At 46.7% G+C, this 26,478-nt stretch overlaps 1 protein-coding gene across 4 annotated transcripts in view; it reads right to left on the bottom strand.

The window, feature by feature from the left end:
* The window catches only part of ptpro (protein tyrosine phosphatase receptor type O), a 202,106-nt gene that overhangs the window by 66,256 nt on the left and 109,372 nt on the right, over nucleotides 1-26,478 (bottom strand). For all 4 annotated transcript variants that reach the window (XM_086010114.1, XM_086010113.1, XM_086010111.1 and 1 more), the window contains exons 7-10: nucleotides 24,174-24,370; nucleotides 21,546-21,666; nucleotides 8,475-8,668; nucleotides 4,433-4,544 (exon numbers count right to left, since the gene is read on the bottom strand). In XM_086010114.1, coding sequence (XP_085866240.1) covers nucleotides 4,433-4,544; nucleotides 8,475-8,668; nucleotides 21,546-21,666; nucleotides 24,174-24,370 — 624 coding nt within the window. The remainder of the gene's footprint in view (nucleotides 1-4,432; nucleotides 4,545-8,474; nucleotides 8,669-21,545; nucleotides 21,667-24,173; nucleotides 24,371-26,478) is intronic.

Raw genomic sequence — 26,478 nt, forward strand, 5'->3', positions numbered from 1 at the left:
GCAGGCGTATTCGGCAGTGGAATAGCAAAGAGCAAGTGCACTGGTTCACAATGTTTTCAGGCTTGCTCCCCATCTTGTGTCAGTGAGCTTATTCAGGATGTTGTTTCGTGCGCTCACTTTTGCCTTTGTCTTCTCGATGTGGTTCTTGAAGGTGAGGCATCGGTCAAGGGTGACTCCTAAGTAGATGGGGTGCTCGCAATGCGTCAGTGTTGCTCCACACCAGGTTACTTTCAACTGGCGTTTGGCTTCACGGTTTCTGAGGTGGAATGCACAAACTTGTGTCTTTGATGGGTTTGCGTGAAGGTGGTTTTCTTCATAGTAGGATTTTAGTCCCTCCAAGGCCTCAGAAAGCGTTTTTTCCACGGTGTTAAAATCAGTGCTTTGGGCAGTGACACAAGTCATCAGCATATATAAAACGGCGTGTGACACCGTCTATAGGTTGGTCATTCGTGTAGATGTTGTACAGCAGCGGTGCAAGCACGCTTCCCTGAGGAAGACCATTCTTCTTAATATGCCACCTGCTGTGCTTCCCACCTAGTTCAACATAGAACCGGCGATTCTAAAGCATGCTTTCTAACAGCTCTGTTAAGTGAATGTCTTTTGTCATCTCTAGAATCTTGCAGAGGAGACGTCTATGGTTCACTGTATCGTATGCTGCTGACAGGTCAGCACGGTGGCATAGTGGTTAGCACTGTTGCCTCACAGCGCCAGGGACCCGGGTTCGAATCCGGCCTCAGGTGACTGTCTGTGTGGAGTTTGCACATTCTCCCCGTGTTTGCGCGGGTTTCCTCCGGGTGCTCCGGTTTCCTCCCACAGTCCAAAGATGTGCGGGTTAGGTTGATTGGCTATGATAAATTGACCCTTAGTGTTAGGGGGATTAAATACGTGGGGTTACGGGGATCGGGTGGGATATGTGTCGGTGCAGGCTCGATGGGCCGAAATGGCCTCTATCTGCACTGTGGGGTTTCTGTGATTTCTGTGATCTGTGAAAAACAGCACCTGTTACCATCCCTTGCACAAAACCATCTTCGATGTGTTGTGTGAGGTTGAGCAGTTGGCTTGTTGTTGATTTGCCGGGGCGGAAACCTGCTTGCTCTGGAATGATCTTCTCATCTACAGTTGGTGCTATCCTATTGAGTATCAGGCGTTCAAACAGCTTATAGGTGTGGCAAAGCAGTGAAATTGGCCGAAAACTCTTAGGATCTGAGGGATCTTTTCCAGGCTTTAATAGTGCTATTACATGTGCCTTCTGCCAGATATTAGGTGGCTTGTGTGTTGCCAGACAGTGGTTGAACAATTGTAGGAGCCACTTCTTTGCTTTCTGTCCAAAATGCTTTAACTGCTCCGTTGCTATGTTGTCAAGACCAATTGCTTTCCCGTGTTTTAGATTAGATGTACCAGTTTCCAGCTCTTCCATGGTGAATGGTCTAGTGAAGCCAGGATCATCGCTGTACTTCTTCCTATCTAGTTGTGCTCTTGGTTGTTTCTTGTTGATTTTTCCATTTAGGAGCAACTGGTGTGCAACTTGGTTAGCAGACACATTTGGATGTTGGGCAGCTTTCTTGGGATCACCTCCAAGTTTGCGTATGAGAGACCATGCCTTCTTGCTGTTTTTTGTAAGATCTGTTGTCTCTATCAAGGTGTTCCAGGTGTTTATGACATTCTTGAGGGATACTTAACATCACCCTCTCACCGGTAGATATTGTTTCCTCTGAGAAGGGGTCAGATTCAAACATTGAGACATACTCCCAGTCGAGTTCAGCATTCTCCTTGGTGAGACCAGGGATGTAGTGTACTCTGCAACCTCGGGGGATCTTCCTTCTAGCTGTTTTTTGGACAGCTTTTGCAAAGAGGTTGTAGTGCTCAGGTAGTGGTTTAATGCGTTTAACCTTGCGGTCAAGTGCTCGTGTGAAACCGTTCCAATCGGCCTTCTTGAAGTTGAAGCGCCTTTTGAATGGTATGATGGTTGGTAACACTGCTGCATTTACCTGAATACCAATAGGACGGTGTTGTGTCTGTGGTATTGGGTCTGTGACAAGCTTCTTGCAGAGGCCAGCGATGTCGTTGCTGGCAATGGCAAGATCTGGATTATATCTACACTTCCAGCGGGCACTGTGGAAGGAGGCTGGCAATTTAGGATCGTGGATGAGACTAAGCTGGTTAGCGTCCATCCATTCTTCGACTGCTTCTCCATCGTTGTTAGTCTCCTTGTACCCCCATTGGGTACTGTGACTATTAAAGTCTCCAATGATGATCTGTGGTTTATTGTGCAGGTTGGGTACAGGGTTAGAGAAGCTGAAATCTGTGCCAGGTGGCTTGTGCACTGAGGTCACTACTACTTTGCTCAGCTCTACGGTTAGAATTTCGATGTTGTCCTCCTCTGTTTTAGAAGTGGCTTCTACAACTGAACCAGCTCTAACAAATACAGCACTGCCATATTGTCGATGAGGTCTTTCAATAGCCAGGACCATTCCTGGTATTTTTGGGCGGTTTTTCTCACTTCCTCTATGTGTCTCCTGCAGGCAGAGGACATCACACTCCAACTCATTGCATAATGTAGCGAGGATGTTTTGTTTAGCTATAGAGAACCCTTCAACATTAGCAGATATAACCGTCAATGCCGGTCTTGAAAAGGACCCGTGTTTCTGACATCGACAACTACTTCCGTCTTCAGGCATGATGTTGGTACTTGATCAAACTAGCGGTACGAAATCGATGTATACACTACTTGCTGTGCGCGGTGGTGGTAGAATTGGTTGAAACAGGGCCACGACGTGAACGCTTCTGTAGTTGTTTAAATGGATTAATGTTCACTGTAGCACTAGGAATGACTTGAGAGCTTTTGCTACCGTTACCTGGCAGCGCTCAGAAGCAATCATAATTTATAAATTATACGAAGCAAAAGAAAACTGCTATTCTGGATGCACGGCCCTTATCTTTAATGCAGGACAGAGAGAGGAATAGCCATCAGCAAACCGACACTACTCTGGTGAGCACTGAGCACAGAAAACAAGTTTTACTTTTAAATATAAGCTTTTAGTTTTTAGTTTGTGCTTGAGAGAAGACCATGGGACAATGTGACGGAGTGGAATCTGAGGGAAACTGCACATGGACATCATATTCTTCATCATCAACAACAACTTGCATTTATTTAGCACTCCTCGTCTATGGGAAACATCTCTGCAAAAGGGGCTAAAGGGACGATAATGGCTTTACCTCAATCCACCCTCAGAACTCATTGACTGTGCTAGAATCACCACTCGTCAGATAGAGCCTTTGTAAATCAGAGCTCCCAGAACTGCAAAGGAAGGTGCATGTTGGATAATTCTAGTAGCTTTTAAAAAGAAATAAAGCAAAAGGGACTGGCAATTCTGCGGTCATGGACTGTTGGCACAGGGCTATGGAATACCGCCACATCCAGGCCAGGGGTGTACCCACAGGTCACACGGATCTGGTCACACGCAGGTGAAATGCAGCAACAGCAGAGGAGCGTATCATGGATTCCCCCAGGTTAACAGTCAGACACAAAGCCCAGCTTTAAAACTCAAGCTACGAGAGAAACTGCCCACCAGATAAGTCAATGGAAATAACAGGAAGAGATAGATAACATGAGTGGACGTGGGGTAAACCTCTAAATGTACCGTCCCCGTGTATCGGTCTCTAAAATGTTTTAACTCTGCGTCTGTTCTGGAGGTAGCAGCATTTAAAACAAAGTGGCGAGTACAATTATATGTACAATATAACAAAAAGGACGTCAGACCGTTGATTGTTTCCTGCCCACCATAAGTTGGGGGCTTTCCATTCCTACCTACGCCGCTGATTCAGGTATTCGGTGGCAGCACTGAGCCCTCCCAGAGTCCCAGGTAGAATGGCCAGCTGAAGACTAAAGCACCATCTATTCTGCTCCAACAATGTGAACTCCGCCCCAATTGTCGAAGTCACAACACAATATTTAAATTATATATATATTTTCTGTAAGTAAGAGATCAAGAGTGTGAGAAGGGTAAGTGCACTTTCCATTGACCTTACTGATAAACACGGGGCTGTAGATGTAAAACATGGAACGTTGAAGGATATATGGCCTAAATCAAGACAAAAGCTAATCAAAAACATGACAGAAAACCTTATAAGTTATGGCAGTTCTTAATGGGTGCAAAATGATCCTATAGCATACTATCTGATATATTCCTGGATGTTTGGACCCACAAGTTCTTTCAATCTGTATTGCCAAAGAAACCACACAGGCTGCTGTAAACAGAAGTTACAAAACACAATGCAAATTGTGGGAAAATGCAAGAATAACTCAGGTATGAAACCCATATTGAAACACTGGAAGCATTTTCCACTTTGTGTCCAGAAAGACAAATTAAAGAGACGTGTGTGCGCACAACAGGGTCCGCTTCAAGAGACTGCAATAGCACATTGAGTTCACCTGTTATATAGCTTGTTAAAGATCTGTCACAGCAGCTGTGTTCAGGCTCTCCCCAGGACACCATAGTAACACGGAACTCGTAGCGTGAGGCTGGTCGCAGGTCAGTCACAGTCTGACAAAGAAACACAGCAGCAAATTTCACTGAGAATTAGGGGAAAACAGCAAACCTCACAGCGATATACTTCTTACAAAATGATCATTGGACATAATAGAGTTAAATGTGACTAATTGTGGTATATACCCCATTTAAATGACAATCTAACACTGTAAAAGTGTGACTATTCAAGGTTGTAACACTGACTGCAAGGAATTTTGCTTTGAAACTCACATGCAATTGGATGTCACTGGAGATGCTTTGTAGTAGGAGAAATTCAAAGACTACCAGAAATTCGGGTCTCCACGGGTGAGTATGCATGGGGTACTTGCCCGTAGGCCCAATGGAAGTGCCGGTTTCCTGCATGCACTGCGCATGCACGGGAAACCGGCACTTCCGTTCCCCTGAAAGAAGGGGTTCAGAGTTCGAATGCGTGCGCAGGAGAGGCTGCGCGTGTGCATCGAACGTAGGTTTTTTTTGCAGGTTTTTCCGGGAGAGTAAGTCTCCAGAAGTTACACATTTAAAAAGCAGGTGTAAGGCCTGCTTTTTACAAGGTAAGTGGTGAATTAATTAAAATTAAAACATTTTTCCACAGGTTTATTATTTTTAAATACTTTAAAGCAAGGTAAGTTTATTTTTTAGCCCCGTTAGAAAATAAAATTATTTTTTTCAAAAATTAAAATTATTGTTTAAAATAGTTATTTCATGTAATTTATAGTTTATTTAAAAAATGTGATTTAAAAAAAAATTTATTTGAAGATTTAGTGATGTTTTGGGGCCCGTAGTATTTATAAACTTATGAATGGGCATTCCCTGCTCCGATTGGCTCTCCATGGCCCACGTAATCCCAGGGGACGCATCGAACTAACTGCGCCCCTGGCACACGCAAGCACTGTGCGCCGGCAGTTGGAGCAGGCCCAGGATCGGAATTCCACGGGGGCCCACAGCTCAACGGCCGGCGCGCAAGCTAAGTGCAGGTCGGGGGCCTTGCACCCGCGGGAAGCCCCCGACCCGAATTTCTGTGCCTATGTTTTAAACATGGAATGAACTCCTAGACTAGCATTCTAAAATTCTGCTACAAGTCATTTGGACTCGAGATGAAACACACTTTATCTTTCCTTGATCATAGGATCATCTACCTCCCTCACTGATTTCCCCCTTACGTTGGCCTGCTCTCCTCCTAGCCTATACTCTCGGGCCCAATGATTGGACTGGTTTGCCTGTTTGCTAGGCATGGAACTGTATCTGCATGTCCTACACCCTCTCTTGCTCATACACACACGCTCACACCTCCCTCCTCTTTACTCTAACCTGGCTTTCTAGCTGGCTTAGCCTCTGACGACCATTTCCTGGGTGCAGAACTACATACAGGAAACTTTCTGGTATCCGGCACTGACGGGACTGAGCTGGTGCTGTACCATCAAAACTGCCGTAGAAACCAGCTCCGTGTGAATCAACAAACCCTGTGCTTCAAAACAGTCGGCAACAGCTTAAAAGCGTCTCTGTAGCTAAGCAACAGCTTCAGCTAGACCTTGCAGAGCCTGACTGGAAATAAAAAGCAACCAGAAGTAAAAAAAACTTATAGGAAATGGCTCCTGAATTTTGCCAGTAGATAGAGCTTTCCGGACATTTAACCTCCGGTTAAACGAAAGTTTCCTGTATTAGAATGCGGCTGAGGTGCCAATAGTGACATTTGGCCTTATGAATGGGATTGCTGTGAGAGAATGCGAGGCTCTGGCTACCACCCAGCTCTTAATGCTATGCATTCTTCTTTATTTTTCTGTCCTACAGTAAGGTATGGAACCTTTCGGCTGTGACTGCTGGAAGATGTAGCATAGAACCTGGGTCACTTGCCCATCAATTTTCTCCTCTTCAATGTGGAGAACTATGCAGTTTCTGCTCAGTACCTCTCCAGTAGGAATAGCTGAATTTGGGAACTTGTTTTTGGGGAACCAGGGGTATAACATTCACTGACATCGTGTTTTGATTAAAAATAAACTTTAATTAAAGAGTACTTAAATAGGAATTGTACATAATTTTGCTTTAGTTGAAACAGTAGATGATTTACAGCATTCCATTAACATGTTATTGTGATGAGAATGAATTATTTTTGTCTAAGATTTAACTTGGTATTCTTTCTTTAATTCTGTCATGGTGCATAAGGGGTTAAACGTCAGCTGCACTGAAAGAAAAACATGCCACAGCTTATTTTGACATAAATGTTACATATTTTAGTCATTTAGGGGGAAAAAAATCGGTTGTTTTGTGCTTCCCATTAGCGCCCGAAGAGGGCGCTAATGGGGTGCAAAACAACTAGCGCCCGGACGTGGCAATGTTTGCGCCGCTCGCGAAATTGACCAGACATTTTGCGGTGGCGCTAAACACTACTGCCACGATCTCCTGCGCCCGCAGATCGTGACGTCAGTCAAGCGGGCAACGCCCTGGACCAGATATTGAGTGGTGCCCTCTGCCCTTCCACCTGTCGCTAGCAACGACAGGTTGAGGGTAACGTTTGCAGTTAGGAAGGGACTGGGGGAGCGCTATTTAAAGGCGACCGCCTCCTGCCTTTGTTTGTCGGTGACATTGTTGCACCACACATTTTGAGAGCAAGAGAGAGACTTCTGGAGAGATTCAACGCTGTGTGAAGGAGTTTTGGGTACTGAGCAGCACTTTGCAGGTTCATTTTGATTTGACCTTCCTTCCATCGATTTAGAAGAGACTATGGGGGCTGCACTCTGACATCTTTCCCTGGGCCTCTCCATTGTTCTTTCCAGCAGATTTGATGTACAGGTCTCTCCAGGCCAAGATTCAAGGCTGCAATGAGCAGGGTGTGGATGGAGAGCAAGATCGACCCTCCCCTTTAAGAACTGGCTGGCGCCATTGTGTCTGTGTTCTATTGCTGACTGACATCACATGAGCTTCGCCAGCGCTCTGAGGTAGCGCCTCACTCCTCGGCATTAGCGCCTTAAGAGAGGTGTGTAGTGCCTGTTTTAGCGCTCCAATCACCTCCAGGGGCGATAGAAGCCAAGTTTACAGTCGGAGGTGATAATTAGTGCTAGGTGCTAAATTTTGCGCCCGGCCAATACTGAACGGGGCGATACCGAATTTCTCCCCCTTAGTCAATCAAGAACCCGAGTGAGGGGCCAAATCATTCAATTCAAATACCAACATTTTCTGAGATTTGTCCACATATGTGTTTCATTGGCAGCTTTAAAAAAAATTGGCAATTATTTAAATGTGTTTGTTCCTGGTCATTTGTTGGCAAAATGTTTATCAGTCTGTCTGCAATTCTAGGAAGATGACAGTCAGGCCAGATGGCTCATGTGGAGGGTGAGAAAAGGAAATGACCATCATGTAAGAATAAGTAGTTTAGTGCAGCAGTACCAACTATTTACAATTCTTTACTTATTCAAGGAGATAGTTGAGCTTAACAACTACTTTGAAATCTATATTGTGTGTCATTGCTACAATTCCCTTTTAGGGTCTAAAAATGTGTTTCATATCTAAAGTCCAAGTTATAGTCATGTGTAGTGTTGAGTCTGTCATCTTCACTTATAGGCAACTGATAAATCCAGCAAGCCAAATGAAAGTGAAGTGGATTCTCTGTTCAATCCCTGGGCATGCTACTAATTTATCGAAATATCTGGGCAAGTCAATGCACGCTTGGGAACAAAAGGAGTGAAGGCTCACTTACAGAAGTTATCCGCGATGATGTGGTGAAGACAAAAATGTACCCTCTGGGCGGTAATCTGGCAGAGTGAATCGTCTGACCTTTACAGACCCTGCTTGATTCTCATCCCATTGATTTCAATGGAATGAAAAACAGACGGGTTCTATAAAAGGTGGGCTATCTGCGTCGTCACATTACCACTCAAATGATGAAGATGAAAATCGACATCGATGAATCCAAAACCCCCAAAATGTAATCGTTATGGTGAAGTGAATTACCATTGAGGTTGTTAAGGCAATTGTGGATGGAATATCTTGAATGGTTTTCCATTTTGAGTTTTGATTCACTGGATCATGATGGTACATTTCCACAACGTACTTTTTAAACACCACAGAGTAAGGTCTGCTCCAGCTTAACACAGCTGCTGTGGGCCCCAAAGGATATAATACGAGGTTCTTCACTCCTGATGGGTCTGAAGAAGGAAAAACAGGATTGAAATTAGGATTCCATCTACCATTAAGGAGGCTTCTAGGAGAAGTAATATTAATATTAATCTCTGTTCCATAATAACCAGCAGAGACTGATTGGGATAAAATAAATGAAACCTGGAAACGCACAACTCCATCAGCCTCTGAACAGGGAAAAGACCGGTTATTTTGGATGGAGATACTTTGTCAGTTCTGATGGCTCAAATCATAAACCCATCTTTTCTCCCTCCAGATACTGACTAACCCTGCTGTGCATGTTCAGCTTTTTCTGTCATTATGTCTGATTTCCAGCACTTGCAGTTTTAATCCCATTATCTATATATAACATAGGCCTCTTAAAGGCTCGTTGCCTGCTATTTTTAGAATCCTTTGATGTGAACAGTATGGGAGAACCCCTAAGGTGAAATGCTGCTGATTATTACATTTGCAGGAGAGTTAAATGAACTTTTGTGACAAAATAACAAATAAAATGGCTTTTATTGTTATTTAGTGATTGACAGCTTCAGATTACCATGCAAAACCAAAAAGGATTCCAATCATTGACTCGATACAGAGCTCCAGTATCCATACAAGGCCTGGACCCCTTCTAAGTTCTCCTTTTTCATTACATATAGGGCTAAGATATAAAAGAGGGAAAGCGCTTCACTGCAGAAAATACTTCCCCTTAGAAACAAAATCTAACTCTGTTCCTTCAAAGATTCCCAATTAAAACTACTGACTCATTGTTTAAATGTACTCTACTCTTTCCGATTTCATATCCCCTTTCAAGTGACAGTAAAGTTAAAATAGATTAAAAGCAAGTATTGCTGATGGATCACTTACAAACGATTAAAAGGTGAAGGCCCTTAAACAGCATCTTTATTAAAAATCAAATCCATCATAATGCTGCTATTCCATTGCATGTTAACTTTAGGAACAGCTCTGTTTAAGTAATGAGAACTGATGACCTCAAAGGGAGCTTGCTGGAACCAATACTGAGGTCAACATGGCTGACACAGTTAGTGACAATGTGGACTACCCTACATGCAGTAGTTTGTTGGTTTCTATTTTGCTCAGCTTGGAGTGTTATTTCTGCCAATTTGCATTTATCATCAGCATAGGTTAACTGTAGGTATCAAGCATCACCAACTGGGTAGATAATCAGACAATAGAAGAATTAAGCCATCAATGAAAGGATAGAATAGAGTAAAACCAACCAGGTATAGTTATGTTGTTGGGGTCGCTAGAAATCAACAGTCTCTGAGACTTTTGTTGCAGCAAAGGCAAAACGCGTGTTACTTTATTCACTCTCCATGAGGACTGAGGGACCCAGCCTCGTTGCAGGGCTATGATGTCATCACGCTACCGACGCGTGACGTCATCACGCTACCGACGCTCTTAAAGGAACCCTGCCCCGATAACCCAACCAAGTACGTACATATAACAACATTGGCTATACATAGTGAATTGTGTTTAGGTACATATAACCACATTGGCTGGCTATACATTGTGAATTGTGTTGTTGTCCCTATGTGGTCTCCGCCACATACGTCCCCCCAGAATTCACTAGCACTGGCAATGTCAGTCATTGGGGGGCCGGATCACACGGTCGGAACGGCTCCTCAATTCCGGGGCGGGGACCGGGGGGTTCGTCGGAGGGACCTCGGGCGCTCGGTGGTGGACTGAGGGTGCAGAAACCGGAGGTCGGCCCCGTCTCGGGGGCTGTGCCAACTCAACGGGTCGGTCCAGATCCAGGTGGGCCAGCTTAAGACGGTCCACGGGAATGCAGTCCGGCTTACTGCCAACATCCACTACGAAGGTCTTGTCCCCGGTTTCCAGGACGCGGAATGGTCCATCGTAGGGTGGCTGAAGAGGTCCCCGGTGGGCGTCGTGGCGGACGAAAACGTACTCCGCCGCACGAAGGTCGAACGGAACGTGGGACTATGGGAGGCCGTGCTGCGACGTGGGCACAGGCGTGAAACCTTGGCGTTGTCCAGAAGGTCGGACCACTGACGGGCTGCGGACCAAGGTTCCGTTGCGTTGGGGACAAAATCCCCGGGAACCCGCAGCGGCTGTCCGTAGACGAGCTCGGCGGACGAGGACTGGAGGTCCTCCTTGGGGGCGGTCCTGAGTCCCAGCATGACCCACGGGAGTCTGTTGATCCAACTGTCGTCCCGGAGGCTGGCCCGGAGTGCGGCCTTCATGGAGCGATGAAACCGTTCGCACAGTCCGTTAGCCTGAGGGTGGTATGCTGTGGTGCGGTGGATTCTCAACCCGAGGCCTCCAACGTGAACTGGGGCCCCCGGTTGGAGGAAATGTCAGATGGGGCGCCGAACTGGGCGACCCAAGTGCCGATGAACGCCCGAGCCACATCGGCGGACGTCGTTGAAGACAGCGGGACGGCTTCCGGCCATCGGGTGGTTCTGTCGACCATTGTGAGGAGGTGGGTGAACCCGCGAGAGGGCGGCAGGGGCCCCACCAGGTCCACGTTAACATGGTCGAACCGCCTCTCGGGCACCGCGAAAGGCGCCAACGGGGCCTTAGTATGGCGATGCACTTTCGAGCGTTGGCATACCATGCAGGTGCTGGCCCAGTCGCGAACGTCCTTCCTGAGCCCGTGCCAGACGAAATTAGCCGCCACCAGCTTCTGTGACGGCTTCCTGCCCAGGTGGGAAAGATAGCCATCCGTGGCTTAGTAAAGTAATAAAGGATAGTATCCAACTGAAAACAAGGGCATATAAAGTAGCCAAATCTAGTGGGAGGATAGAAGATTGGGAAACATTTAAAAGCCAGCAAAGAATAACTAAAAGATTAATTAAGAAAGGGAAGATAGATTATGAAAGTAAACTAGCAAAAAATATAAAAACAGATAGCAAAAGTTTCTACAGTTATATAAAAAGAAAAAGGGTGGTTAAAGTGAACGTTGGTCCCTTAGAGGATGAGACCGGGAAATTAGTGGTGGGGAACATGGAGATGGCAAAAACGCTGAACCAATATTTTGTATCAGTCTTTACAGTAGAGGACACTAAAAATATCCCAACACTGGACAAACGGGGCTATGGGGGGGGGGGGGGGAGGAGCTAAACACGATTAAAATCACTCAGGAGGTGGTACTCGGTAAAATAATGGGACTTAAGGTGGATAAATCCCCCGGACCTGATGGCTTACATCCTAGGGTCTTGAGAAGTGTAGCGGTAGGGATTGTGGATGCATTGGTGATTATTTTCCAAAACTCCCTGGACTCAGGAATGGTCCCGGCAGATTGGAAAACTGCTACTGTAACGCCCTTATTTAAGAAGGGAAGTAGACAAAAGGCTGGAAACTATAGACCAGTTAGCCTAACATCTGTGGTTGGCAAAATGTTGGAGTCCATTATTAAGGAAACAGTAACAGAGCATTTGGATAAACATAATTTAATAGGACAGAGTCAGCATGGTTTTGTGAAGGGGAAGTCATGTTTGACAAATTTGCTCGAATTTTTTGAGGATGTAACATACAGGGTGGATAAGGGGGAACCAGTGGATGTGGTGTATTTGGACTTCCAAAAGGCATTTGACAAGGTGCCACACAAAAGATTACTGATCAAGATAAAAAATCACGGGATTAGTGGTAATATACTGGCATGGGTGGAAGATTGGCTATCTAACAGAAAACAAAGAGTTAGGATAAATGGTTCGTTCTCGGGCTGGCAATCAGTAACTAGTGGTGTTCCGCAGGGGTCAGTGCTGGGACACCAACTCTTTACAATCTATATAAACGATTTGGAGGAAGGGACCGAGTGCAACATATCCAAGTTTGCCGACGATACAAAGATGGGAGGGAAAGCAGTGAGTGAGGAGGACATAAAAAACCTGCAAAAGGACATAGACAGGCTAAGTGAGTGGGCAGAGACTTTGCAGATGAAATGTAATACTGGAAAGTGTGAGGTTATGCACTTTGGCAGAAAAAAATCAAAGAGCAAGTTATTATCTAAATGGAGAAAAACTGCAAAGTGCTACAGTACAAAGGGATATGGGGGTCCTGGTGCATGAAACACAAAAAGTTAGTATGCAGGTGCAGCAGGTGATCAGGAAGGCCAATGGAATCTTGGCTTTTATTGCAAGGGGGATGGAGTATAAAAACAGGTAAGTCTTGCTGCAGTTATACAGGGTATTGGTGAGGCCGCACCTGGAATACTGCGTGCAGTTTTGGTTTCCATATTTAAGAAAAGATATACTTGCTCTCGAGGCGGTTCAGAGAAGGTTCACTCGGTTGATTCCGGAGATGAGGGGGTTGACGTATGAGGAAAGGTTAGGTAGGTTGGGCCTCTCCTCATTGGAGTTCAGAAGAATGAGAGGCGATCTTATTGAAACATATAAGATTGTGAGGGGGCTTGATCGGGTGGATTCGGCGAGGATGTTTCCACTGATGGGTGAGACTAGAACTAGGGGGCATAATCTTAGAATAAGGGGCTGCCCTTTCAAAACTGAGATGAGGAGAAACTTCTTCACTCAGAGGGTAGTAAATCTATGGAATTTGCTACCCCAGAGAGCTGTGGAAGCTGCAACATTAAATAAATTTAAAACGGAGATAGACAGTTTCCTAGCAGATAAGGGAATTAGTGGTTATGGGGAGAGGGCAGGGAAGTGTACGTGAGTCTAGGTTCGGATCAGCCATGATCCTATTGAATGGCGGAGCAGGCCCGAGGGGCCGTATGGCCTACTCCTGCACCTACTTCTTATGTTCTTATTATGGATGGCATCGAAAACTTGCCGTCTCCACCCATCGGGCATGACAGGACATGGCTGCCCAACGGAGACGTCGCACAGGAGTGTGGTGCCAGCATTGTCGAACGCGACGTCCGCTAGTTGAAGGCCCGTGACCGCCGTCCTGTAGGCCTGGACATCCGGGTCGGAAGCCTGGTCGGCCGCCATGCGGGTGTAGTCGATGCCGAGGTGTACGGCGCTGGCGACGGCTCGGGAGAGACAGTTGGCGACGGGGTTGTCTTTCCCAGCCACCTGCTGGATGTCCGTTGTAAACTCTGAGATGAAGGCCAGCTGGCGTTGCTGACGGGCCGACCACGGCTCGGAAGCTTTGGCCATGGCGAAGGCCAACGGTTTGTGGTCCACGAATGCTGTGAACGGGCGAGCCTCCAGTAGGAAACGGAAGTGTTGGACGGCGAGGTAGAGGCCGAGAAGCTCGCGATCGAAGGTGCTGTACTTCCGCTCGTTGGGGCGGAGCTGCCGGCTGAAGGTGAGCGGCTGCCAGGTGCCGTTGACCCACTGTTCATGGACGGCGCCAACCGCATAGTCCGAGGCGTCGGTGGTGAGAGCGATCGGCGCATCAGGTAACGGATGCGCCAGCATGGTCGCGTTAGCCAGGGCCCTTTTCGTGTCAGTGAAAGAATTGGCCATCTCCTCGGCCCAGTCAATGGCAAGCTTGTCGGGCTTGCCTTTGAGGGCCTCATAAAGGGGCCGCAAAAGCTGGGCTGCTCGGGGGACGAAGCGATGGTAAAAATTCACCATGCCCAAAAACTCCTGCAGGGCCCTCATGGTGAGGGGTCGCGGGAAGTCCATCACGGCCTCCACTTTCGATGGCAGTGGCACCGCCCCGTCTTTCGTGATGCGGTGCCCGAGAAAGTCGATCAAGGACAGCCCGAACTGGCACTTGGCTGGGTTGACGATTAGGCCGTGCTGGCTGAGGCGTTGGAAGAGAGTCCGAAGGTGCGACACATGCTCTGTCCTGGAGGCGCTGGCGATGAGGATGTCGTCCAGGTATCCGAACAGGAATGTCAGGTCCCGTAACACGGTGTCCATTAGGCATTGAAAAGCCTGGGCGGCGTTTTTGAGGCCGAATGGCATGCGGAGGAATTCGAACAGCCCGAACGGGGTGGGTCACCGCGGTTTTCGGGACTTCCTGCAGCCGGACAGGGACCTGGTGGTAACCCCGGATGAGGTCCACTTTCGAGAATACCACTTTCCCGGCCAGGCGGGTGGAAAAGTCCTGGATGTGTGGAATCGGGTAGCGGTCGGGGGTCGTAGTGTCGTTGAGGCGCCGGTAATCGCCGCACGGGCGCCAACCGCCGCCTGGTTTTGGAGCGGTGTAGAGGGGCGAGGCCCACGGTTTGTTCGACCGGCGGATGATGCCGAGGCGCTCCATGGTGTCGAACTCGGCTTTAGCGATGGCGAGTTTCCCCGGGTCGAGGCGCCGAGCGCGGGCGTAGACGGGCGGACCGGTGGTCGAGATGTGGTGTTCTACCCCGTGTTTGGTGGCGGCGGACGAGAACATGAGCTTCGTGAGGTCCGGGAACTCGGCGAGGAGGCGGGAAAACTCGTCGGAGGCAGAGAGTGCGCTGGACAACTTTGTCGTGCTGGACCCGCTGAGGGAACACGGGAGCGAGCTGAAAGTCTCCGCGTTGATGAGACGTCGGTTCTTGACGTCCACCAAAAGGCCATTGGTGCAGAGGAAGTCAGTGCCGAGAAGGGGGGTGGACACTTTTGCCATGACAAAGTCCCAGGTGAACCGCTGCCCGTCAAAACAAAGCGCCACGCTCCATTTCCCGAAGGTGCGGATGGAACTACCATTGGCGGCTTCGAGGACGGGGCCGTGGTTCCCCCCTTGCATGTCTATGGTTGACGTGGGCAGGACGCTCACCTGGGCACCCGTCTCGCAAAGAAAACGACGTCCGGAGTCGGTGTCCGTAATAAATAACAAACTGCCTGAACGCCCGACAGCCATAGCAGCCGACGAGTGGTCTTTCGTTTGTTTCGACGCGGGAAAACTGCATGGGGGCCGGCACTTCCTGGCTTTGGGGCCGAACTGCGCGTGGTAGAAGCAGAGGCTTGGGGGCTGCCGCCGTTGGGCTGTATCGGTGGGGGCAGGGCTCCGCGTGGCCGCGCAGTACTGTTGCCCGGCGGAGAAAAATTTGTCGGCCTCCTTGGCCAGGTCGCGGAAATCGATAATGGAAGAGTTGGCTAAAGCCGACCGTACCCGACATGGCAGCTGTTGAAGGAACAGTTCCTCGAAGAGGAAGCACGGTCTGTGTGTGCCCAGGAGGGCCAGCATGTGGTCCATCAGCTCCGAGGGCTTGGAGTCGCCAAGCCCGGGTAGAGAGAGAAGCCGGCGTGCACGCTCGGCTTTGGTGAGTCCAAAAGTTTCTAAGAGGTGCGTTTTCAGCGTTTCGAATTTGTTGAGCTCCGGGGGGTTCTCGAGCAGGCTCACGACTCTGGCCACGGTGGAGCTGCCGAGAGCAGAGACGATGTAGTAGTACCTCGTGTCGTCCACGGTGATGTCCCGGAGTGCAAATTGAGCCTCGGCCTGGGCGAACCAAGCGACAGCCTGTCGTTCCCAAAACGCGGGTAATTTGATGGAAACAGCGTTCGTCGCCATTTCGGATGCGGTCTTTGGAATCGTCCAAAAGAGCAGCGGGGTCACCAATGTTGGAGTCGCTAGAAATCAACAGGCTGAGACTTTTGTTGCAGCAAAGGCAAAACGCGTGTTACTTTATTCACTCTCCATGAGGACTGCGGTTCTCAGCCTCGTTGCAGGGCTATGACGTCATCACGCTACCGACGCATGACGTCATCATGCTACCGACGCTCTTAAAGGGACCCTGCCCCGATAACCCAACGAAGTACGTACATATAACAACATTGGCTGTACATTGTGAATTGTGTTATTGTCCCTATGCGGTCTCCGCCACAATGTAGTTAAAACTACAGATACAATTGTAGCCCAATTGAATGGTATTTTCATTCATAGCCACTTTATTCAGCAGCTCTTGGTTACTTCACAGTTAGGAACATAGGAACAGGAGGAGGCCATTTAGCCCCTCCAGCCTTTTCCGCCATTCAATGAGATCATGACTGATCTACGACCTAACTCCATATACCTGCCTTTTCCCCATATATCTTAATACCTTTGGTTAACAAAAATCTCAGATTTTAAATCTAACAACTGATCTAGCATCAATTGCCGTTTGCAGAAGAAAGTTTGCCACCCTTTGTGTGTAAAAGTGTTTCCTAACTTCACTCCTGAACGGTCTGGCTCTAATGTTTAGACTATGTCCCCTAGTACCAGATTCCCCAACCAGCGGAAATAGTTTCTCTCTATCTACCCTATCTGTTCTCCTTAATATCTTGAAAATGATCAAATCACCATTTAATCTCCTAAATTCCAGGGAATACAACCCTAGTTTGTGCAGGAAACTCTCTTTTAACCGGCACCTAAAAAAAATGACCGGAAATCTCTGTTAACCGGCAAAATTCAGGAGTAGGTTCAGGTAAGTTTTACTTCATATTAGTGGCAGTTCCTGGATCTGTGGCTGTGTAACTAGGGTTCGTGCACTTGTTGCTAAGCAACAGGGACGCTTGGTCTGTGGCCGGAGTTCCTGCACATGTGGGAAGCCTGGATTTGTTGCTGTGTACGGTGCTCTCGTACCTTTTAAACTATGCCTCTCTGTAATCCGGACTTTTTGATAAACCGGAACCACGCCGGTCCCGTTGGTGCCGGATAATAAAGAGTTTCCTGTAAGACGTAGGAACAGGAGTCGGTCATTTGGCCCCTCGAGCCTGCTCCGCCATTCAATAAGATTATGGCTGATCTGATCTTGGCCTCAACTCTCTCCTCCTAATTTAACCCTTGGAGTACGTACTTGTGGGATCTTTGCTTTTGCCGTCTTGCAACAGCAGGAAGATTACAGATGGAGAAGAGGAATGAGGCAGTACAAGGTGTGAAAAATATAACAAAGAAAAATAGTTTGATTTCATCAAAACTAATGTCTGGAACAGTTTCGATTCATGTTTCAATAGACAGGCGTTGGCAGTTGCAGAGAGTCAGAATTACCTTTTGTAATTACGCCTACATTATTAGTAGGTTTGAAGGTCACTGCTGTCATGAACTCTTACTAGTGGCTCCTTCTAGGTGCTATGCAATGCTCATGCAGGGATCTGCCTGTTAATCATGTTCAGTTGCACAGGGAAGTCACTGATTCAGTGTTAGAGAGAGCAATTCGGGACATACACTTTTAGCAAATTACTATTCAGGTTTAATAGTTGCTTTTACAAAGGGTATTTGTGCCATTGACTGCCCACATGCCACAATATGCGCACCTATGCATAATATCTCAGCTTATCTCATAGGAAAAAAAATTATGCAGCGAGTTGTTGTGATCTGGAATGCACTGCCTGAAAGGGTGGTGGAAGCAGATTCAGCCGTAACTTTCAAAGGGAAATGGGTAAATACTTGAAAAGGAGAGAGTTGCAGGGGAGTGGGTCTAATTGGAGAGCTCTTTCAAAGAGCTGGCACAGCAGCGATGGGCCGAATGGCCACCCTCTGTGCTGTATCGTTCTATGATTCTATGAAAGGAATCAATTCATTAATACGCATGCTGTTTGTAATGCTCAAATTGCCAGTGTGTGTGGATATGCCAATTTCCTCGGCTCAATCTATTGTGACAAGAATCTTTGGGAAAGATGATAGGCTGCAAGAATGACTGTTGGGCTGGCATATATTAGTGAAGATTTTCCAGTCAGTGTGCAGGAAAATTGCCTGCACAATCTTTAGTGCATAAGCCCACATGTATATTTCTGGTATTATAATGTAAGCAAATTCCCAGCATTGAAAGAGCCAGTGACTGGGAGCTTGGCCATTGATGGGTGAGAAATCTGGTGCTGCTTCAGGATTTAAGGGGGAAAAATTCAGTTGTTTGCGCCTCCCATTAGCGCCGTAAGAGGGCGCTAATGGGGCACAAAGCAACTAGCGCCCGTGCGCGGCGATGTTTGTGCCGCTCACGAAATTAACTAGACATTTTGTGGCGGCGCTAAACACTACCGCCACGATCTCCTGCACCGGCAGATCGTGACATCAGTGACTGGATATTGAGTGGCGCCCCCTGCCTTACCGCCTGCCGCTAGCAATGACTGGTTGAGGGGAGTGTCTTGCAGTCAGGAAGGGACTGGGGGAGCGCTATTTAAAGGCGACCGCTTCCTGCCTTTTTTTGTTGGTGACATTTTTGCAACATGCATTCTGAGAGAGAGAGAGAGACTTCTGGAGAGATTCAACGCTGTGTGAAGGAGTTTTGGGTACTGAGCAGCACTTTGCAGGTTCATTTTGATTTTCCCTTCCTTGCATCGATTTAGAAGAGACTGTGGGGGCTGCACTCTAAGCTCTGTACCTGGGTCCCTCCATTGTTCTTTCCAGCAGATTTGATGTATAGGTCTCTCCAGGCAGAGATTCAAGGCTGCAATGAGCAGGGTGTGGATGGAGAGCAAGATCGACCCTCCCCTTTAAGAACTGGCCAGCACCAGTGTGTCTGTGTTACATTGCTGACTGACATCACATGAGTTTCGCCAGTGCTCTGAGGTAGCGCCTCGCTCCTTGGCCTTTGCACCTTAAGAGAGGTGTGTAGCGCCTGATTTAGAGCTCAAATCAACTCCGGGGGCGATAAAAGCCAAGTTTGCAGTTGGAGGTGATAATTAGAGGCAGGCGCTAAACTTTGCGCCTGGCCGATAATCGCGCCACAAACGGGGCGATACTGAACTTTTCCCCCTAAAGGTCTTCAGCAGCTTAACAGAAGTAGACACTGATTTTCCCACTTTGAATGTAGTAAGGTTCTTTTGTGCAGGAGTTTGGCTGCAGCCCACCTTGGAACAAATGGCTCAAATCTACTCGGGTACTGAAACCTCTGCAGGCTCTGCTCCTGTAACCATCGTGGCTCCTGCGTCTCTCCCTGAAGATGCAGGTGTGGGGATACCCGGTTGGGTGCAGAGGTTCTCTTGTGTAGCCTGACCGCCTTAAAAAAAAACCAGGTAAAGAGGATCTGTGTGGGGAAAGCCGTCGTGCTACTGTTGCAGGTGTTGGTAAAATGGCAGTGCCACAACAATGGCCACAAAGGCTCCTGACTATCTAACTTCGAAGAGAAATTAGGCACAGAAATAACTTCAAATTACTTCCATCAATCTGCACACAGGACTCTTTCAATCCACTTCCATAAGCAGCACAGTCTCCCAGCAGCTCTGGATGGCCACTTTATTTGGGCGGGTGGATGAATCAGTGATGTGGCTCAAAAATTGTGTGCATGACCCAGTGAGATCACTGTGGTGTCAGCGGGGAAGCGGGACTAATTGGACAGCTCTTTCAAAGAGCCAGCACAGGCAAGATGGGTCGAATGGCCTCCTCCTGTGCTGTAAGATTCTATAACAGATCTAGCATAACTGATCCTTTCCCCCTTTCTGATCAGTTATGCCCCTTTGCGACTGATTGTGTGAAGCACCTTGTGACGTTTGCTACATTAAAGGCGCTATATAAATACAAGTTGTTGTTGTTGTTGATGTGCGGGCACAACCAATCAGAAAATCTAGGTTATTTAATCAAGTCAAGTCGAATGATTCTATTACAGTGTCCACAAAATAACTGGGAGAGTTATAACAAGACGCACGAGGCCAGTTTGGTTATTGAAAGAACATTTAGCGTGGTGAAAGCACACTTCTGGTGTATAAATGGTTCAGGAGGGGTATCCCAAGAGCTAGGCCAACACACAGCACAAGCATGAGAAACAGATTCCACACCATTTAATCCTGCAATGCTTAACGGTACAGCCTTTCCCATATTGACCACAATACTGTGCGAAACTGACTGAACGGCAAACACAGTTCAATATACAATCTGTAGGCCTGCTACAACCGCAATTCACAGAATCACAGAATCTACAGTGCAGATAGAGGCCATTTCGGCCCATCGAGCCTGCACCGACACATATCCCACCCTATCCCCGTAACCCCACGTATTTAATCCCCTGTGATTCAGGAGTCTGTCTGTGAAAGCTTGGTCAAACAGTCCCCTTGTGGTCCTATGTCATCTAACTCTGTTATTGCCATTTACTGGAGGTGGCGCTGGTTGTGTGTGTAGGTAAACAGAGTCCTGTGCTGGTGTTTGGGGGGGGGGGGGTTAGGTAATGGTGCTGGTGGTGGTTTGCTGTGCTTACATGGTCTCCTGCTGGACTCTGCAGTCCAGAAGCTATGTTTGGAGATAAAAAGAGGGCCATGACTATGAAATAGTAAAAAATGATATGACTGTCAGTATAGAATGGCCCTACCAATTGCATGGTTGTGCATCTATTCTCAAATGTAATAGCAACAATTAAAATGGCATAAAGCTCTGCAACACAAGCCTTAATTTGGGATATGTACCTACTTTATTCCTAGCATAGGTTCAAAGTTTCAAAATGAAATAATACTTATTCTGTAAATCTCTGCAGCACAGAGGTTTGCTGGACTGAAGATGGGGCCACAAACCTGTAGCATGAATTCTTCGATTAATGCTCCCGTTGAGCGAGGGGGCGTTCGGAGTGTGGGACACAGCAAAGGCCTTGAATGTGGAGATCCTCAGCATGTTGGATCCTCCTGTGCATTAGTTCAAGACTCAATACCCTTCTGGGTCCACGGAATCTATGAGTTGAGGGGCAGTGCAGCACACGCCACTCTTCATTTTTATATTTATTCAGTTGCATTACAACAGTGAGCACACTTCAAAAGTACTTCATTGGCTGTGAAGTGCTTTGGGAGGTCCCGAGGTTGTGAAAAGTGCTACATAAATGCAAATTTTTTGTTTCTTTATAGGTAGAAGGGAGATGCAGGATATAGCTGGGATCCCACTGGAACATTTTCTGACTTGATTTCTGATGCTGGGCTGGATATTAGCACATGATTTTACATCTGACACTTTTCCCCCTCGGAGTTTGCAGTTCAATATTAGATAAAACCTTATTCATAAAAGCAGCAAAATGGATGTTAAAGTTGATGGTTAGTGTTTGCACTTTTAGAAGTTGGAGACTCCACTTTAATTGGTGCTGTGCCTGATTGAGAGATTTATGGAGGTAATGTTTGCAGATTCCTGAATACTTACTCAAACCAAATGTAAGTGGGAGAGAAGGAGGACCTACAGCGGGTCCATTCTTCAGGTAGACCACAACCTGGTAATATGCCCCGGGCATTAGGTTTTCAATGATGTTACTGCTCAGATTTACCTGATAAAGCAAAGAGATTAACAGAAGTAACGTGTATTTTTCTATTTTGAGATATACAGAAACACATTTGCTTAATCCCTCACTCCGAACCCATCCAAAACCATTACTGTCCAGTCACTGCTCAGGTATCACACATCTTTCCTTTTTATCCTTTACAGAACTGTCAGTCTGATTGGGTCTATTTCATTCATGCAGGGCCATTCATTTACAGCACATTAATATTTAATCTTGTAGTATATATGCACACTGGTCTGCATTGGAAATCTCATTGTTAGTTCCCTTTCTGTATTGGAAACTGCATTATTAATATTCCAGCTCAGTGCCATTTATCATCAACACTAGAGTACAGAGAACCTCTTTCCTTCGCTCAAAGTACACAAGTCGATTTTCAAACAGCATCTTGAAAAATGATTTTTGGCAAATGTCCGGATATTGTAAATTGGAATTATAAGAAGCACACGGAAAGAATGAACATTGCTTCGCACATAATATCCTGGGGCTAAACTAATAAATTATGTCAGTACTGTAATGCTATTCAGACATTACTGCTTAATGAAAGGACCTCTCGTTTTAACAGTCAGTGAACTAGTGAATGGATTGGAGTCTAATGCAGAGATCAATTATTTGATCTGGCTGGAAATACTGTGGGGAAAAAGCAGGAACATATATTTAGTAGCAACACTAGATGCCCATATTACAGGAGTGATGATTCATTTTACAAGGTAAGGGGCGAGCTTATTAATGACGCGGAAAATTAATGTGAATGTGCAAAAATATTGTATAAAGCAGTAGCTAGTAAGACAAATGTGATCGATATGCTTAAACCACCAAATGGAAGCAACAAATAAACATAATGGAGCAGTCATCATTTCTGCCACGTTGTTCATTCATCATTCAATACACAGCCCCAAATTTATTTCTCTAGTTTGAAGCAAGAAGGATTTGCACTTGTTGGCAGTAACCGTGCTGCAATAGGAAGATCAGGTCCTCCTATCGATCAGTGGGACGCCTGTAAAGGTATAATGCTGAGCATGCAGGATAAATACATTCCCCAAACCAACAAGCTCAGACTAAAGAAACATGACCCTGAATGAAGCGGCAAACAAATGTAAAGTAAGATAAAGAGGAAAACTTGTGTGTACAAATCCCTCAGAGAAAGAAGGGGGGACCCACTGGCATGAATCAAAATATTGCAGCAACACGTTAAAAGATGACCAGAGAGGCAAAGAGAAAAAAAAACAAGCACAGCAACTGAGACTAAGCATAACAGTAAAAAAATATTCCAGTACCACAACATCAAGAGGGCAGTCAGAGACCACATGAAAAGAATAAAAGATGTAACTAGTAAATAAATAATAATTGAATCCAAGAAGGTTGCTCATAGAGAAAGTAAATCCTCTCCTCTCCTCCCCGATTAGTGATGAGCGGAAATTCTGACAGGGTATTCTCAGGATTTTGGTTTCATAACCTTTTAAAAAAGGACAATTTAAAAGTACTTGCACCACAGCAACTTGGAGCACACATGTCGTTTAATGCATTGATTGTTTATTACTTATTCTGGGATTGAATTTGCCTCCATTCAGAGCCCCCATCAGACAATCTTCTCCATTCATAAGTCGCCGTTAAGTTACCAAGGAATTTCCTACCTCCCCTTCCCAAGGCTGTGGTGAGCAGTGTGGGCCCAAGCTCGAGTCTCGCTCACGGTCTGGAGCTGATATCAGGATGATACAGGAGCTGGGTCCTGGCACTGGGAGTGAAGCTCGGGCCATTTTCAGGGCTGGGCTACTGCTGGGGTGCACAGTCAGACCAAGGCTCAGTCTGAGTGAATGAAGACCATGTACAACTGTACCTTTTCATGGGGTTTTCAGGAATGTGGGGCTGTCCCCGAACTCTGAGCTGGGCAATCTTTTTCTTGTAGTTGAATTCCATGTAAAGCACCTCATCATCATACACCTGCTTTCTCCCATCTGATTGGTCCCAGCCAATCACATGACTGATAATACATCAATGGTCATATGGTTACCAGGACTCAATCAGATGAGCGAAAGTGGGCGGACACACAAATGCAATTATTTTCAACATAAATGTATAAACCGAGCTCCACACGGCCCAGTACATTGCTGCATCAACCATGCTATGGAGTATAGGATATAGGCTCATGTCCAGAACTCTTGATCTCAATTGAAAAGATGCAGAGTATAGATTTAACACCTCGTCACAGAGAAAAGGGGAAGGAAAGGGCAAATCAGAGAGAAAATTAGACAACACACATACATTTCAGTGGCCATAGAGTGATTGGCAGAAGTCTGAGAATATCTGTCCTGCTTGCATTCATATTAAAGAAATGAGATATTATGCATGGAAAACTAAAAATAGGAAGAGACATAATCCAAAGTGGTAGTAGTGGGGAGAGTTCGAGGTGCCTTTCATACTTAAATCCTTTGGTCAGTAAGCATTTCCATAGCATACAATCTCATTTTATCTAATGTGGTTTCTATAGTTAATACCTTGGAGCAATAAAGGGATTCAATTCTTCGGCCCTCTAATTGTCGTTGACAAGAGAGAGACACGACCGACACAATACTGTCATAGTTGTTTGCTTGTGAGTGGGTCCAGGATACGAGGGCTGTGATAGAGTTCAGCACCTTCACGCCAACGTTCTGAGGGCTTTCAGTGACCTCCTTAAACCACGTCCCAGAAGGACCTGCAAAAAAATATTGAAGTCAAATATTCTTTAAGAAAAACAATTCAGCTTCTGATGAGAGAAGAACATAACGTTGAATTAAATGTTTGGGCAGAACTCGAACCAGCTTGAAGAATCACAAGGATAACTGGCAAATAACAAGCAAATGAACTTGTATTTATACAGTGCCTTATTACATCCTCAGGATATGCCCAGGCGTTTTACATCCAATGAATTACTTATGAAGCACAGTCAGTGTTATGTAGGCAAACGCGCAAATGAACAACCAGATAATGTTTTTGATGATTTTGGTTCAGAGAAGGTTGGCCAAGACATCAGAAGAATTCTCTGCTCTTTTTACATCCACCCGAGCATGCACATAGCTCCTTGGTTTAACATCTCAACCGAAAGATCAGACCTTTGACAATGCAGCACTCTCTCAGTAGGGCACTGAGGTGTCAGCTCAGGTTATGTGCTCAAGTGGTAATGGGACTTGAACCCAGGCTGTTGCTGACACCAAGCAGACGTTACAAAATTATGACCGTGCACCACATTTTTCACTTCTAAAGACCTGGGAGGAAATATTTGTGTTCGCCAGCAAAGTTGCCGGTGCAGTTAACGGCCGCTGGAAATGGCCGCAACGCTAACCGAGTGAAATTGGTCTGAGGGGCACGGAGATAGGTGGCGCAGCGCTCACCTTCCGTACAACGCCGTCCTGGTGGTGTCGCTGGAGGATCCGGGACGAAGTTTCTGTCCAGGTGTGGCCAACATTCGGAGACCTCCTTAAACCACTTCCCAGAAGGACCTTCTCTGGGAGCGAAGCTGTGGAGCTTGCAAGGAATTGTGGGAAATGAAGAGGTCTGAGATTTTAAAGGGGCCAAGCACACTGAAGCAATACAAAATAAAATGCAGCGAATCAATACATTTTTCAGCCCTTTTGGCCTTTTAATAAATAAATAATATTTAAAAGAAGTTCCAAATGTGAATATTCAGTTGTTAAAGCTGAATTACTTTTCTAACCTCAATAAATGGGAAATCTGCCTCAGCACTAACACAAATGGCTCAGCAATTCAGGGAAGGGGCACCGAGGGTCTCACACACAGCACTCTAGCTTGTGCAAAGGGTCAACACTGCAAGAGCGGCCCTCTACCCACAGGGACCAGGAGGCCCTCCAGAAAGAACAATTTGGGAGTACATCACTAAGGCTGTCACTGCCAGCAGTGTCGCCCCCACCACCTGGCTCCAGTGCCCAAAGAAGCTTCATGACCTCAGACCACTGGTCAAGGTCAGTGAATGCATCTTCAAAAGCCGTCTCCAACCAATTGCATCACTAGCCTAACACACTGCTCAATGCACAACCCCCAATCACTCACCTACCAACAATCTGCACCAATGACGAGGAACAACTCCCATTCCTAGTCTCACCTCACCCCCTTGGAGGAGATGGTGCAGGCCATTCTTGGCAGGGGCATGGTTGAGCCCTTGGCCAGCGGCGGGGCTGAAAGGATACAAGGTACTGGTATCCTCGTATGTTATCCTCCTTCTGGCATGCACCTCTTGCTTTCCCGCACCCCCGTCAGCACAACTCCACCCTTGTGCCTTCCTCATTTCACACACCCAAGAAATGCAGCCTGCCCAGCCAGTGGGTCAACAAGAAGAGGCAGCCTGCCCAGCCAGTGGGACCGCAGGCGTTTGATTCCATCCCGGATACCAAGGGACTGTCTTGGGTGCATCCTTTGTCTGATTCCTCCTCTTCTGCGTCTTCCTCTTCCCTCTGCAAGCGGATGCTGCAAATGTGAAATGACAGCATAAAATGCTGGAAATACTCAGCAGGTCAGGCAGCATGTCGACCTGAGACGTGAACTCTGTTTTTCTCTCCACAGATGTGGCGTGACCTGCTGAGTATTCACAGCATGTTCTGTCTTTTCAAAGGCCTTCATTTACCATCTGAGCCATTGCAAGCATCCAGCAGCACTCCCTACACACTTAAAAAAAAACTTTTCACATCTATCGCAGCAATCCACCACTTCAATAAAATCAAAAAAATAGTCCAAACCCTTAAATTCAAACTTACCTGAATGCTGTGTGTGTCCCTATAAGAGCTGCAGACATCGCCACCGTCAGCCTGG

The sequence above is a fragment of the Somniosus microcephalus genome, chromosome 17 (genome assembly GCF_052327205.1).
Source record: "Somniosus microcephalus isolate GS21.2 chromosome 17, FLI_Smic_1.0, whole genome shotgun sequence".
Classification (NCBI taxonomy): Eukaryota; Metazoa; Chordata; class Chondrichthyes; order Squaliformes; family Somniosidae; genus Somniosus; species Somniosus microcephalus.